The sequence below is a fragment of the Cavia porcellus genome, unplaced genomic scaffold, assembly GCF_034190915.1.
Source record: "Cavia porcellus strain 051 isolate PalLab524CR breed Dunkin Hartley unplaced genomic scaffold, mCavPor4.1 scaffold_2, whole genome shotgun sequence".
Taxonomy (NCBI): domain Eukaryota; kingdom Metazoa; phylum Chordata; class Mammalia; order Rodentia; family Caviidae; genus Cavia; species Cavia porcellus.
The window spans coordinates 126,256,554-126,270,992 of NW_026947485.1; the positions used below are offsets into that span (position 1 = coordinate 126,256,554).

The window sequence follows — 14,439 nt, forward strand, 5'->3', positions numbered from 1 at the left end:
GACCCGAGCCGCTGCGGTTGCGTGCGGCTCTGAGCCTGCAGCCCAGGAGGAGGCGCAGCGTGGGGGGCGGGGCCTCGAGGGCGGGGCCGGTTAGGGAGGGGAGGGATGCGCGCAGGTAGCGCAGCTCTGCGCATGCGTTGTGCTCGCTCCCGCCAGAGCCGCAGAGAGCTGAGGCTGCGTCAGCGCGCCGGCGAGCTTGAGCGCGGTGGTCTCTGCAGCTGACTGGAAACTCGGAAGGCCGCACTTTCCCCACGCAGGGGTCCAACTGTAGAAGCCGGAGCACAGCGTAGCAGGCGCCAGGCCCGCCCCAACTGACTGGCGGGGATGCGCACTCCCAGCCAGCTCAAAAAGAGTGGGGCCTGGAGCTTCGGGCTAGGATTACGGCGCCTGCCAAGGGCTAAAAAGCGCTCGGTCCAGGGGGTGGGGCCTAGGTCCGGGGGCGGGGCCTATCTGCGGGGCGGAGCCGGCCGGCTGAGTGCTAGCTCCCCGGCCGCGTGGAGGACGGTCACGTGTCTGCCAGGTGCGGCTCGACCCCCGAGCACCGGTGCTCTCTCCCCGGCTGCCCTGCTGGCCCTTGGTTTGCACAGCTTTTGCCCGAGCCTGGAGACTTAGTGAGCAGGTAACGGGGGCCTTGAAGGGAGGGGATGCCGAGGGTAGAGGAGAGTTAGAGGGGCGCTGGAGGGGAATGGGGGGAAAACGGGGAACAGGTGGAGAGACCTTAAAGCGTAACGTTGTAGAGTCGATTCCACGTCTTGCACAGTATGTTCTTCCTGAGAGCCGTGAGTTAGAAGGGAATCGAGGCGCTCCCTGCTCGTCGGACTTTACATACCCTTGGCTTTACGGTTGCTTCAGGCGTTGCCATTGCCGCAGACGGCAGCTGGGGACACACCGGTCGTCAGTTTTTTGAGGATTGGCGTTTTACCCTGAATCATAGGGAGCAAGGATGCTGATTATGGCGTGTCTTTTCAAAGACATGCAATTCTGCAACTCTTTCCCTTTAGGAGAGTTCTTTGGTCTTGCAGCGAAGTAAAAAAAGTGAGTGGGAACGATGCAGCCCCCTGAGACAGGGAGCGGTGGGTAATGACTGGGTGTGGCCCGCCGCCCCACCCATCTCCTCACTTAGGACCTGGAATCCCATCCCTTCTGTTCCCCTCCTCCTGGGGATTGGCACGTCTGATTAGGGATCACTGAAGCCTCAGTAATTCCCTTAAGAACTTGACTAATCTCCCTCCTTAGCCCGGAGACATTATAAAGAGACCCGAGAGACAACGTTGTAAAAGATAGTTGGGCAGACCTGTGGCGACTGGTAATAATGCTTCATGGCAAGGAAGGTACCCTCCTCCACTACTGAAGTCTAGGGACGGTGTCGCCTGTGTGTTTTGCCTATGTGGGGGCTATGCACTTACCCCACAGAAGGCTACTCTGAAGCACAAGTTCCTGAGATAGATGATACATGAAGAACAGAACTTTAAAAAAAAAAAAAAGCAATGATGAGGATTCTCAAAACATTGAAGACATTTAAACCGGGTTTGATGGTGCAAGCCTGAAATCCCAGCACTCAGGAGATTGAGGGTGGAGGCCCCCAGCTAGTTTGAGGTCAGCCTGGGCTGCATGGTGAGTTTAGTGCCCATTTGAGCTACCCTGCAAAGAGATCCTGTCTCCAAATAAAGAAACAATTTGAGGGAAGTTAATACCTGTAGTGTAAGACAATAGGGATGCCAACTGAGAGGAGGTAAAGTAAGGTGCTGTAAGGGGATGGGAGGAATTTTTGAGGAGCGGTATTTTGCTAATTGTACAAAATAACTGTTAGGACATCTCAGCAGAAATGCAGTGCTCTCTGTAGTTGGGATATTTTCCCCGCTAAACAAAAGGAAAGCCTGAGAGGTGAAGTGGAATGATACCCTTCCAGGCCATAAGCTCAGCAATAATTCTCTCCATAGTGGATTTTTGCCAAACTCTGGTGAGTGATGGGGCATAAAAAGGTGACTAAGTCTGCAAGGGGGCCTTCACACTTCCAGGTCCCTCTGTCTGTCTGTCACCCTCCCCCTGGAGGACTTCTGCTTCTCTGCCTGGCACAGCCCCACTCTGTTGTCAGGTTTCTGCTCAAATATTACTGAGTAAGACAGCGTTTAATGCTGAGTTTTCCACGGTAACGCCGATGTTTCCTGCTTCGCCAATCTTCACATCTCCCGCCACTCCCTGATCATGGAGAAGGTGCCATTTCATGGCGTCTTACAAGACACCAAGGCTTATTATGATCAACATGGTGGCAATGAAACTCCAGGAGGAGGAGCTGGGGTAGTGAATGGGGTGCATGGTGAGAGAGGCAGAAAGGAGAACTGCAAAACTCTGTTAACGAGACGTGTCTCCAGTTTGTGTTCTAGGATGACTTAGGGGATCAAAAGGAGGATTTGGGCGGTAGGAAGTTTATTCCACTGGATAGGTAGGAGAGATGTTGAGGGCTGGAACTAATGAAGAGCTCGAGGAAGGAGAACAGAAAGCTGTCCTGTCCTTAAACAAGGGGCTCTGAGGAGACAGAGCCAGAGCCAAAATGACCTTCAGCCTCCTGATGCCACAGTTGTGAAGTCACTCATCAGGAGTGGATTTCGGTACAGGCATAGCACAGGAAGGGACACTCCCAGGAAAATCGCTGGTTTGTCCAGTGTGCTCTCAGTGCCTGGCAGCGCTTCATATGGGAGAGTAGATGACGTACTCCGACAAGCTCTTTAAAGTAGAAGATGTGGATGATGGACTGGAGAAAGCTGTTAGAAACCCTTCACTCAGGAAGTGTGGCAAAGTGACAGAAAAAAGGACTGGGCAGTGAGGAGTTAATGTAAAGGTATTCAAATAAGGTGCTTAGGCCCATAGCTCCTAGGAGCTATTTCCTCCCTGGTACAGTTGTTGGAGGGTCTCTTACTACTTGGAGGGAAGACCATGAATTAACCACCTGTTTCCAGTGCAGTGCAGGAGTGCTGGCTCAGGATAATGCAACTAGAAAGAGGGGTTGTAGGCCAGAATGCTTGAGACACTCTTGGATGAGTTTTTCTGCCAGTGGTAGTGTGTTCCCTGGTACGCATTTACATTCCCAAAGATTTCCTGATAAGAAAGTTAGTATAAGCAGAGACTGCAAGTTTTTTCTCAGCTGTTTCATTGAGCAGTGCTGGCTGATATGGCTGATACTCTCTCTTTTTCAAGTGAGGTTTCCAGATGGAGCCAGGCTAATCCCAGCACACTGGGAAGCTGAGATAGGTGATTACAAATTCAAGCCCAACCTGAGCCATGTAGCAATTTAGTAAGACTTTGTTTCAGCAATTAAAAAAAGGGCTGGGGATGTAGCTCAGGGCACACACAGGTCATTACTAGGTGTAGTGGTGTGAAGATTGATTCTGCTGTGGCAGATCAGAGGACTTGAGGGTTTGGGCCATGCCTGTTTCTAGGAGAGAAGGCAGAGCCTTTTGCTGGGCGGTTTCACACTTGAAAGACCTGCTTTCTGCAGGCTCAGCACTCGCCCTAGTGACTCAGCAGTTGAAACAAGGCCATTTGAATATTTTTCCTATTTTAATGTGGACAGATGGAATGATCTTGGTTATTAAGACGAGGTTCCTATGTGAACTTCGTTTCAAGCAAAAGGTGAGGGAAATTAAGCTCCAATACAATCAGCTATCAATAAAACTAAGAGAATGTTGAAGGTGTGTATTCCCATTTTGTAGTCTGTAATGCAGTAGGAGAGCTGGGCAGCAATGAGCAGGGGCTGCAAAAGTCACCAGGTGAAAACTCGGGCACTTACACGTGTGATCAGAATTATGGTGAATGTTTAATCTACAAAACATTTCGGTAAATGACATTCATTATTATTAATGCCATTAATTCCCTCAAAACACTCTCCTCCTCTAAAAAAGTTATCCCCTGTAAGCATTTCTGGAAGTCCACGTCCTTGAGTATCTTTAGTTGCACAGTGGTAGCTGATGTTCTGAGTTGATTCACATTTCTCTTTCACGGTCATTTTGACTTTGGGAAAGAGTGAGAAGCTCCATAGTGCCAGATCTGGGAAACACCAGGACATTTTTATGAGCTGGCTTTTCTGCTGGATAGCACCTGGCAGCACCATTCTCTATTTCTTATCACACTTCCAGAACTGCTTCCGAAAGTACTGAGAACGATAGGTATGCCCAAAGTGAGGGGGATTAATGACCATGTGTTGCTTCCTATTACACATTTTTAATACGTGGAAACATTCACCGTACATTTTGACCACACCTTGAAATCTAAAAAACACATCAGCAGACCTGACCACTGACTAGCCTGATTGTCATTGAGAGAGACTTCATGAGCGTCCTGATGTGATGCAGGAGGAAGCAGCAGGTATCTCTTTTCAGTATTCTTGCCAAAAAAACCTAAAGCAAAGAGAGCCTCTATTCCACATGTTTATTGGAAATGCAACGAATAAAAAAAACCTGTCAAAGCACATCTCAGGGATGCAGAATTTGGGAAGTTGTGGCCACTTTCAGGTTGTGATCAGCAAACCAGCAATGCTAATATCTTTGCAAAGTGTTTGATGAAAATGCAGATTGCCAGGCACCACCCAAATCTGAATCTGCATCAAGGCTTCTAAGGAATTTGCTTGTAGCTTAAAAGTTTGAGAAGCATTGCACAGGACAGTGACCTAATGTCCTCACAAATGAGCAAGGAAAAAAGGAGGGAAATTATTAGTTTTATAAGAAACTAAAGATGTCAATGAAATCTCACATGTTGTGTTTTATTTATGTCTTGAACAAACTGTAAAAACATAAAATGTGAATTTTGATTATATATAAGATGATAGTAAAGAATTATTGTAAAACTTGGATGCTATGTGACTTTTTAAAGTCTTTAGCCCTCAGGGAAGATGAAGAATTTAAAGTAATTGGCATCCTGGGAGAGAGAGAGAGAGAGAATATGTGGAAAATTAGCCATAGACTGATAACCATTGAAACTGTAAAATGGGCACACGTGAGTTTAGTATACCATTCCCCTACTTGAGTGTATATGAGTAGTGTGATTACGTGTAAGTGAAAAGCTGTAGGGTTGTACTTTACAGCGACAGCAGCAAAGATAATAAAATGATCCTCTACTGTTCAAGCAGTGGTGAGGGCAGACTTTGAAATGTGGAGGTGTGTATGTAAGCAGGAGTTAACAAAATGTTCAGTGTACAGTTGTATCTGAAAATACAGTGTCACGGCCATTATTTCAAATCACATGTCATGCAGCTTGGGAGTAAGTCACAGAAAAGAAGAAACACTGTTTCATGGAAAGACACAAAAATAGGATTTGATTTTTGTGTAAGTGAAGCCTTACATGTGTGCGGATGTTAAAATTGCTAGTCGTCAGGCCTTTAAAAGTGGGATGCATTAATAGTGGCGGTGTCAGACTGTCACATCCTGAGTGCTGCTTTAGACTTACAACAGTTATAATTTCACCTTCGGGACAGCTTTCTTGAGATCTCTGAGGATAATATGTGTAATTTCAAACTTCAAAGATGGCCCCTCTGCAGGACCTGATTGGAGAGGTGAATCTTAACTCCAGTATTGCTTAGTGACTACGACTTCCACCAGAGTAGTTCTCTGCTGTACTGAGCGCTTACCCCTTTAGAATCACCTAGGAAACCCGCTCCTCATCGAGAGATCTCAGTTTGATTGGTTCCATTCAGTGATTCACACACTATCCTGCATCTGAACTGTCGCATAGAGCTTCTTTTTGTGTGTGTATGTGTGTTTTTCGTTTTTATCGGTACCAGGGATCGAACTCACGACCGCACACTTGCAAGGAAGGCACTTACGCCGCTGAGCTAAATCCCTAGCCCCCGCAAAGAGGTTCTTAAAAAACACAAACAGCAACTCTCAGATTGGGGATGTAGCTGAGTGCTGGAACACTAGCCTGTGGCCTTGGGTTCAGTCCTTAATACAGAAAAACAGACAAAAATGCTTGCCACGCCCAGGGGTTATTTTCTGTAGCTCTACAATGAGGTCCCACAATTTTCATTTCTCACAAGTTCCATCGATGCAGCTGCAGACACCACTGAGAACCGATGCTCTAGACTCTTAAGCCGTCAGTGATTCCAATGGAAGCCAGGGCAACAGCTGTGCTTGCTTGGGTGGTGGCCCGTGATTAAATAAGTTAACCTTTTTCAGGCTTTTGGGCTATTATATTCAAATTGTGAGTAGTGGGAAAATACGGAGTAGACCCTTGTTAGTCCTGGGAAGTGTTTCTTTATCATCATTGTGGCAGCACAGGGGGGAACATTGTGGCCCTTTCCCAGCTGGACGACCTGGGGAAGAGTGTAGCAGTTACATCAAGTATCAGGGTAAGGGGTGGATGAGCTATGAGTATGGGCAGAGCCTATAGAAATCAAAGCTGCTCCTTTCTTCAGTGTGTGTGTGTGTGGGGGGGCCTTGGTGTGACTGCTGGACTCATGCAGTGGGTAAATGATGTCTGGTGTTGGTAGTGGGAAGAGAAACGAGGTGTGTGTTTCAGCAGTAGCCCTGGTTGTGTGCGGAGTTCACTGACAAAGCTTGGAGAGGGAGTCTGTTAGTGCTTGCGGGCTCAGCCTTGTGGATAGCAGTCGTGTTGTGGAGGGTTCCGAAGCCCAGTGCAAGTCCTAAATATATGGTGTCACTGTGGTTCCTGAAATCAGAAGCGTGTGTTTGGAGTTTTTAAAAGTTTTGTTTTTGTTAGTCCATTTTGAATGATTACATTCAGCATGGGAAGTGGATGCATATAATAAGACATGTTAATTCTTTTTTCACCCCCTTGCCACCTTTTCCCCTCATGTTTTTGTCCTCTTCCCACAAAAGATCCATCTGTCTGTTTTATATTTTATTTTGCTCTTTATATATACTTTGGGCTTTTCATGTAAGAGAAACCGTGTGATATTTAAGCTTGTGTGTCTGATTTATCACACTTACCTTGACCTTGAGGTGAATCCATTTTCCTACAAATGACCCCAGTCATCTAAGGTGCTGGGGATGGAACCCACAGTCTTTGCATTGAGCTGCATCCCTGTCCCATTCATTTGTTCATTCAAGTATTCATCCATTAGTTACCTTTAATTTTATTTTGACATATAGTATTGCTAAATCATCACACCCACCCAATTCAGGTTGAGCCCTACACCTGGCTCCTAGTGAGGGACAGAGTGTGTCAAACCTACCTGCCAGGCACTGCTGGGCTTGAGAGGTTCAGCCATCCATCACCCCATGTTTATTTCTTTGCATGTTTTGTTTTCCCAGTATATTTTAAATGCATGTAAGAGGTAGTTTATCTATTGCTTCGGAATGTCGACTTCCTTTTTCAAATGAGCCAGGAAATCTTAACCTTCTGTCATGTCTTTCAGCATCTGCTCGTTCTCCTCCTGTGACTAGTTTTAATGGCGGGGAATAAAGGAAGAGGACGTGCTGCCTATACCTTTAATATAGAGGCTGTTGGCTTTGGCCGAGGGGAAAAGCTACCTGATGTCGTGTTGAAGCCACCCCCGCTGTTTCCTGTAAGTACACTGACAGCCAGATCTCAGAGTGTGTGTTCACGTGCTTCAGAAAAGGTTAAAGAATGTATATATGTTACCACTGTAATGTGCCCAAGTATAAGAAGGTAAAAGCGGTTGTGTTTCATTTACCTATAATGTAAATATGAGTGCTACACTCACGTATACTACACTAATGTAAAATAGAGAAAGCAATACTGTGTACACTTTCCCAGGCATATACTCAGTACTGTACTGTGTGAAGCAATACTTTTTAAATTCTTTCATCTTTTATTGCCATTATTGATGTATTTCAGCTAGCAGAATATTTTACAAAGTCATGTTACAGAGGTTTTCACCCTGCCACACTTTCACCTAGTGATTTATCAGTCATTCTGAGTTTTGTTAGTTTCTCAGATTGTAAACATTTCTGCTGCACTTGGTATTCCTTTTGAATTCAGTGGTTGTGCTGCAAACCTCACGTCTCCTCACGTTGCTTTACCTTTATTTTGAGGGGTAAGCTTGCATTTCCAGATGTGCCTTGTGCTGTGGTATGAAAAACAAGAACAATCAAAGATCCTCATCCCTTCATGAATTTTGTTCCTGTTTCAGATAAAAGTCCTTTGGTGAAGGACTCACATTGGTAGCGGGCCCTGAACGAGTGTGAGGCAGGTGTTCATTGAGGGAGTCTCTGTGTTTGGCGCTTGATACTTGGCTTTTTAATGTGTGGTACAGCACAGTGCTCTGGGATGGAGATAATGTCCCTTTGGGGTCATTTCTTTCCAAACAGTCTCCTCTCCATGCGGGGGAGATTACTTCTGAACACTGGGAATGCTGGTGCATTGGCCCTGCCTCACCTGGCCTTTCTCCCATCGCGTCCCCAGCCTCGCTGGCCCCTCGCTCTCCACGCCTTTGCCCCACAGCGTCCCAGTCTGGGCCCCTCCTGGCTGCAGTCTCTGCATGGACAGCTTCCTGCTTTTGTCCAGCAGCTGCTCTGGATCTGACCTCCCGAGGCTGTGCACACTCACCTCTCTGGGTGGCCACGTCCGCACTCGGAGCTCTCCTGTCCTCGCCCTACTGCTGCTGTCCTCCCTCATTGCCTGCAGTTGCGCCTCACCTCCACGGATTGTTACTTGCTTTGTGTTTCTGAGCTCCGTGTGAGCAGAGGCTGTCACTAATTCGTCCTGGGACCTCCTGTAGCCTAACCCTGCCTGGCTGACAATTGTGTTCGGTAAATAGTTATGAAATGAATGACTAGAGTGCAGTCACATTTGGAAATGTATCCTTAGCTCTGAAACCAGAAATCCTTCCCATGCCCTGTGGGAACAATGTAGGTAATTATGTGCATAGATACACACGTGTATGTGTGGGTTTTTTTTAAATATAGCTTCAAGTTCCTGTTGTGCCATTTACCCGTGATGTGACTTACAAACCATTCATTTCTCAGTGTCTTCACTGTTTTGTCTTGTTTTGGTTTCTTTGGAGATATTGGTAATACTTTAAATGAGCTAGCGGATGTTGAATAGTATAATAAGACAACTCTGGCTATAGCGACCACTTGCTAAATGATGGGAGCTGTTATTTATTTTATTTTTATGCTCCTGCTCCCACCAGCACCCTAGTTGAAGTTAACAGACTCTGAAGTGGTGATCACATTAGTCAATAGACAGTACAGCAAAATAATTACCAGTATAGGTTCTTGGTGTCAATAGAAAACTTGCATGCTTTCCGTACCTCTAATATAAGAGCAAACTAAGAAATGATCTCAAATGTTAGATTTCAGAGGTCCTCTTTCAGGTTAATTGTAAAACTTAATGCTCATAAAACAATTTTTCAACAAAATTTACATTTTCTAGAGTATAGAGAAAAGAGTATTAAAACGTTAAATTTATTTTTAAAACTTTGTCTTTTAAGTAGGATACAGATTATAAGCCAGTGCCTCTGAAAACAGGAGAGAGTGAAGATTACATGCTGGCTTTGAAACAGGAATTGAGAGAAACAATGAAGAGAAAGCCTTATTTTATTGAAAAATCTGAAGAAAAACCAGGTACGTCTGCGGCTGTTTGGTCACGTGGTTTAGTACGAATGATACGTTGTTTAAGCACAAAATATGTGGCCATTTGATGTGGTAATTTGATTTGAACAGATTCTAAATCACCTTGAAAAACTACATTTATGGTTGACAACAGAAAAATAAAGCTGTGGATATTTTAGGTTTAAAAATACATTTCACAGTAGAAGTTATACATGTTCAGTGAAAACTATGGAAATGAAAACATTGTTTTAGGTAACAACCCATGCAGGTGTCCAAAGAACAATTATTTATATTATATTGTGTATTTTAGATGATTCAGATATTTCTTTTTATAAAATTTGACTCACCATTTTACATTATCTTTTCTTTACCTAACACATTAGCCCTTATATATATATTCTTACTATTTTTGGAAAATACAGATTTTAATGATCATTATTTCATTGGATGGATATAACATTATTATTTGTAACTAGTTCCGTATTAGGTTGAAGGTTGATTCCAGTTTTTTGCTTGTTTGATGCCAAGATTACTGTTGTTGTATATAAGTTTTTATGTATGTGTCCAATTCTTTAATATTTAAGTTAAAATATAAAAGCCATGATACTTGATTTATATTATCTGTGGTGTAAAATGTAAAATATGCATTCATTGCTGACGCTGAGGGCAGAGAGAAGAAACTACAGTTAGAGAAGGAGCAAGAGTTCCAGGCCGGGAGTGGGAAGTGGTTTTGGAGGAAGTGAACCTCTTAAGAGCTGTGTAGCACAACAGAGCTGTATTGATTTTCAGTTTCTGCCCCTGGTTGTTGAAATTAGAGGGATCAGTATCATCTCCACATTCTGAAAACAACATCATTAAAACATGAGAAATTCATGCAGTGTCATCGTCTTCCATTAATATTAAAAGTGCATTCCATTTTCCCTGTCTCTAAATGACAGAATTGGCTAAGGATCAAAAAAGAAATCTTACAAAATGATCTTACATGTGTTTGTAAGACTCATGTCAGGTTCATTTTTTCAAAGTATATTGGCCTGAAGTTTGGTAACAATTTGTTAAGAGAGTTTTGTAACCTCAAAAATACTGAATTATTTTACTTTCATGATTATGCTAATGCTTTTGTCTGGGTTTAGAAATGAAAATTTAAGCTCTCCTTTTATAATTTAAAAAGTAAAACCAAACAAACTAATAAATACTCATTAGAAAAAATAATAGTGCAGATATATTTTAGTCTTTTAAAAATTAGTCTTTTTCTCTAGGTTGTGGTACTGATTTACTTAACTGGATGTGATCATTAAAGTGCATGTCTAACTTTTTAAAAGAGTATCAAATCATTCAAGCATTTATGTGAGTCTCTGAGGCAGAGTCATTAAGAACATAATGCTGTTGGTCTGTGGGAGTAGTTGGCTTGTACCTGCCTCAAAAAGGCACTTTATCATCGGTAGCTGTGCAATAAAAATAAAAATTCACAGTGCCCACAGGGCTACTTATTTTATTCCTTTTAGGAGGAATTTGTATAGAACTTTCCAAATTGACACAAGTAAATTTTCTTGGAATCTATATATTCCCTTCTCTTTTCCAGTATAGTGTTAATGATTTAGAACTTTAGAGGCTTCATGGGTGAGACGGCACACAGTCTGTCCAGTTCAAGTGAGGTTTGTTTTTTCTTGGTTCCCCATCAAGGATCATGAAAACTAGTTTTAATTTTTGGTTTCTCTTTGATGAGTTCCTACTGTTTATAAAGACTGAGATGTATAATTTTTATTCTTTCATAGAAGTCTTTCAAAGAAGAAAAATTACTTATTTAAAAGAAAATTTATCTTTTCATTAGTATATAGGACCCTTTTGTAAATTTAAATTACATGGAATTACAGTTAATGTATTTTCCTATGACTGGCTTTCATTTAGCATAACATTTTCTGGATTGACTTAGTGTGATTGTATCGTTGATTCATGCTTTTTTATGACTGTATACTAATCCATGGTATGGGTATACCACATTTGCTATCTCCCCATCACTTGATGGATCCTTGGTTCAGTTACTTTTAAGAGCTGTCTGAAAAATGTTACCCTTCACATTCATGAACATGTTTTATGTAGAAATGTTGTGATTTCTATTAGGCATATATTGAGGAGCATATGTTACCTCTATACAGTATTTAACATTTTGAGGAAATAGCAAACTTTTTTAAAGTGGCTGTGCCATTTTACATTCCTGTCAGCAACTAATTTCTTCACAAACATGGGAACGCTTTGATTCCAGCTTTCCTAGTGGTGTACAGTAATATCTTTGGGCTTTGACCTGAATTTCCCTAATGACATTGATGTTGAACATCTTATGTGCTTTTGGAGAAATGTCTTTGCCCCTTTTTAACTGAGTTCCAAGAGTTGGTTTTGTGCTATAAATTATTCAAACGTAACTTAAAATACTGAAAAATGCTTTTTAAATGGTCCATTGGATATCATGATAAATGGTAAACAGATTTTCCAGGCATACTGAGGGTTAAATTTTTTCAAATACAGAATCATTTTGGAGAAAATTCTAAAAAATAATTTTAATGCATCTACGTTAGCATCTTGTTTTTTTTTAATAAGAAATTGAAAGGCAAGATTAAACATTTAACCTAAAGCCTGGTAAATACCTAGAAAACCCTGTCAGTCTCTGATCTGTCTGCTGTAGTTACTTTTCTCTGACACAGTTGAAAGCATTTTCTCAGTCTCCGATTTTTGGTTAGCTCTTGTATTTTAGGTCACCTCGTTCCGCTGCTAAGTTTCAACTCTGCTCTCCATGATGAGCTGTGTTTTCAGAGTGTGTGTGTGTGTGTGTGTGTGTGTGTGTGTGTGTGTGTGTGTGAGATAGGGTTGCTTGGCAACGCATGCTGGGCGGATCAGCTGCAGAGGCACAGGCGTGGTGCCAAACTGGTGGTAGCAAACTCGGGAGGCTCAGTGCAGTTTGCACAGAGTGGTTGGCGGGAAAGGCTTGCAGCGTGCTGGTTCAGCCGCTTCCCAGATCCAGCCTGGCCATCCCCCTCCCCAGGGGTTAGGATTTGCATCTGGAGAGAGTAACAGAATGACTGTGCGCGAACCAAGCGCTGGAGGTGCATAGACGGCCTCCCCCACCACATAGGTAGGTAGTTCATCCTGGCCACCTCACCTTTGGACTGAGAGTTGGGGGTCACTTCACAAGGGTAAAATGGAAGGCGCTAAGTAGAACTCCTGGCTTTTGCATTCAGGTAGCTTCCCCATCAGATTTGTCCGTAGTCTCACCAATCAGGCAGATTGTCGGATCGGAAAACCGTAATTCAGATGCACCTACGAGCTGCCCCGGCCACCATGCCCAGCGTGGCACCCCCTTCTTAAGGGTGTTGTCCTCAGTGAGGCTCTCAGAGTGTAGTTAGCGTCCGGCCAGGTACAAGGGTACCAGCTCCTCACAGGTGAGGTGAGAGTGTTATCTGCTGTTCGCAATTATTTTTACAAAGTAGTTTATCTAGTTTACTCTTTGTGTTTCTAATGAATTCTTTGATGGTTTTTTTCCTCCACAGATATTGAAAGGTACAGTAAAAAATATATGCAGGTGTACAAAGAAGAGTGGATACCAGGTATGACAAAACAGCGTTAAATACTTCTGAAAGACTGTCTCCCTAACTCATTTTTTTAGGGTAAGCTTTTTGTTCTCACTGTAGGCAAAAACGTCTGGTACTTTTCCTGTAATTAACAAATAATATAATATAAAGCTTTCAAAAACTGAGAAGAAAACATTTTTATAATGCAGCAAAAAAAAGGAACATGTTTGTGCAAGTTTTTAGAGCAGTTTTTCTAAAAAAAGGGCCTCGCCACAGCTTGTGGCTTTCTAATTTCATTAACCACAATCAGAGTCTTAATTTCTAATGGCAAAGAGCAGTTTCTTTGTTGCTTCTGAGCAATCTCCCAGCTTTTGAAGAGAAAGCAGCAATCTAGTTGGAAGGATATTTTAAGCGAAGCTTGCAGACAGCCTTCCAAGCAGACACAGACCAGGTTCAGTGCTTCCGTGCCTTTCGGTAGAAAGCTCTGTTTTCAGCCTTCAGACACTTCACCGCAGAGCCAGAGAGGGCTGGAGGGCTTGCCGAGGAGATCTCATCTGGCCCGTCCCCCTGCAGGTCAAAACAGAACTGAAATAACCCTTTGAGCTGCGCCAGTCCTGCTGGAACGTGGTCTCCTCCTGCAGTTCCTCTCTCCTGTGCCTGTCTGTCTTCCGTGTTCTAGACACTGCCCTGGCACAGACACTTCACGGCTCAAGCAGCAGCATGGCTTCTGCGCCTTCCAGCTCTGTCTCCACTGCTGGTCACAGATCACCTCGGAGGACCCTGGAAGCACTCCTGGGTCCCTCCCATTCTCTACTTCATTAACAGTCATCTCCCACATGAGTCTGTTTACATAATTATGCTTTTCTGTAATGACTTATAAAGCTAACTGTGTTCAAAGCAAAGTTATTTGTTCAGCCAAAATGGTTTAGATTTAACTGTACTGAAATTTCTTTACTAAAGTCTTTGTTATGTTGATTCCATTTTCTTTCTATACACTGAATGTATGGGATGTGATCAAAGTATATGGCAAGTGTTTATACAGGTAAAGGATTACAGTAAAAGGAATATTACCACTAGTCTCCTTCAAAATTCTCCCCTTGTTTCAAACCCACTCATCTCGTCGTTCTTGCCACTTTCCGAAGCAGTTCTGGAAGTCCTCTTTCTTACCTTCATAAGATGCAGCCACAATGCCACCTGAAGGAAAGGCACACTCATACAAACACAGTGGTGTGTCCTCTTCCACCTAGTCATGGGTCTGGCACAGAGCCACGTCCAGCTCTTCCTCAAAGTCCAGATGACCCTGACAGGGAAGAGTTACTCTTCAGTTCAGGACCTCAGGGCAGCTAGAA

General features: G+C 43.4%; 1 protein-coding gene across 2 annotated transcripts in view; it reads left to right on the top strand.

Annotated features, from left to right (window-relative positions):
* Positions 1-463: 463 nt before the first annotated feature.
* Positions 464-14,439, top strand: part of Polr3g (RNA polymerase III subunit G) — a 28,482-nt gene continuing 14,506 nt past the window's right edge. For both annotated transcript variants that reach the window (XM_003479459.5, XM_013143503.3), the window contains exons 1-4: positions 464-619; positions 7,370-7,519; positions 9,413-9,542; positions 13,070-13,126. In XM_003479459.5, coding sequence (XP_003479507.1) covers positions 7,403-7,519; positions 9,413-9,542; positions 13,070-13,126 — 304 coding nt within the window. In that variant the 5' untranslated portion in view covers positions 464-619; positions 7,370-7,402. The remainder of the gene's footprint in view (positions 620-7,369; positions 7,520-9,412; positions 9,543-13,069; positions 13,127-14,439) is intronic.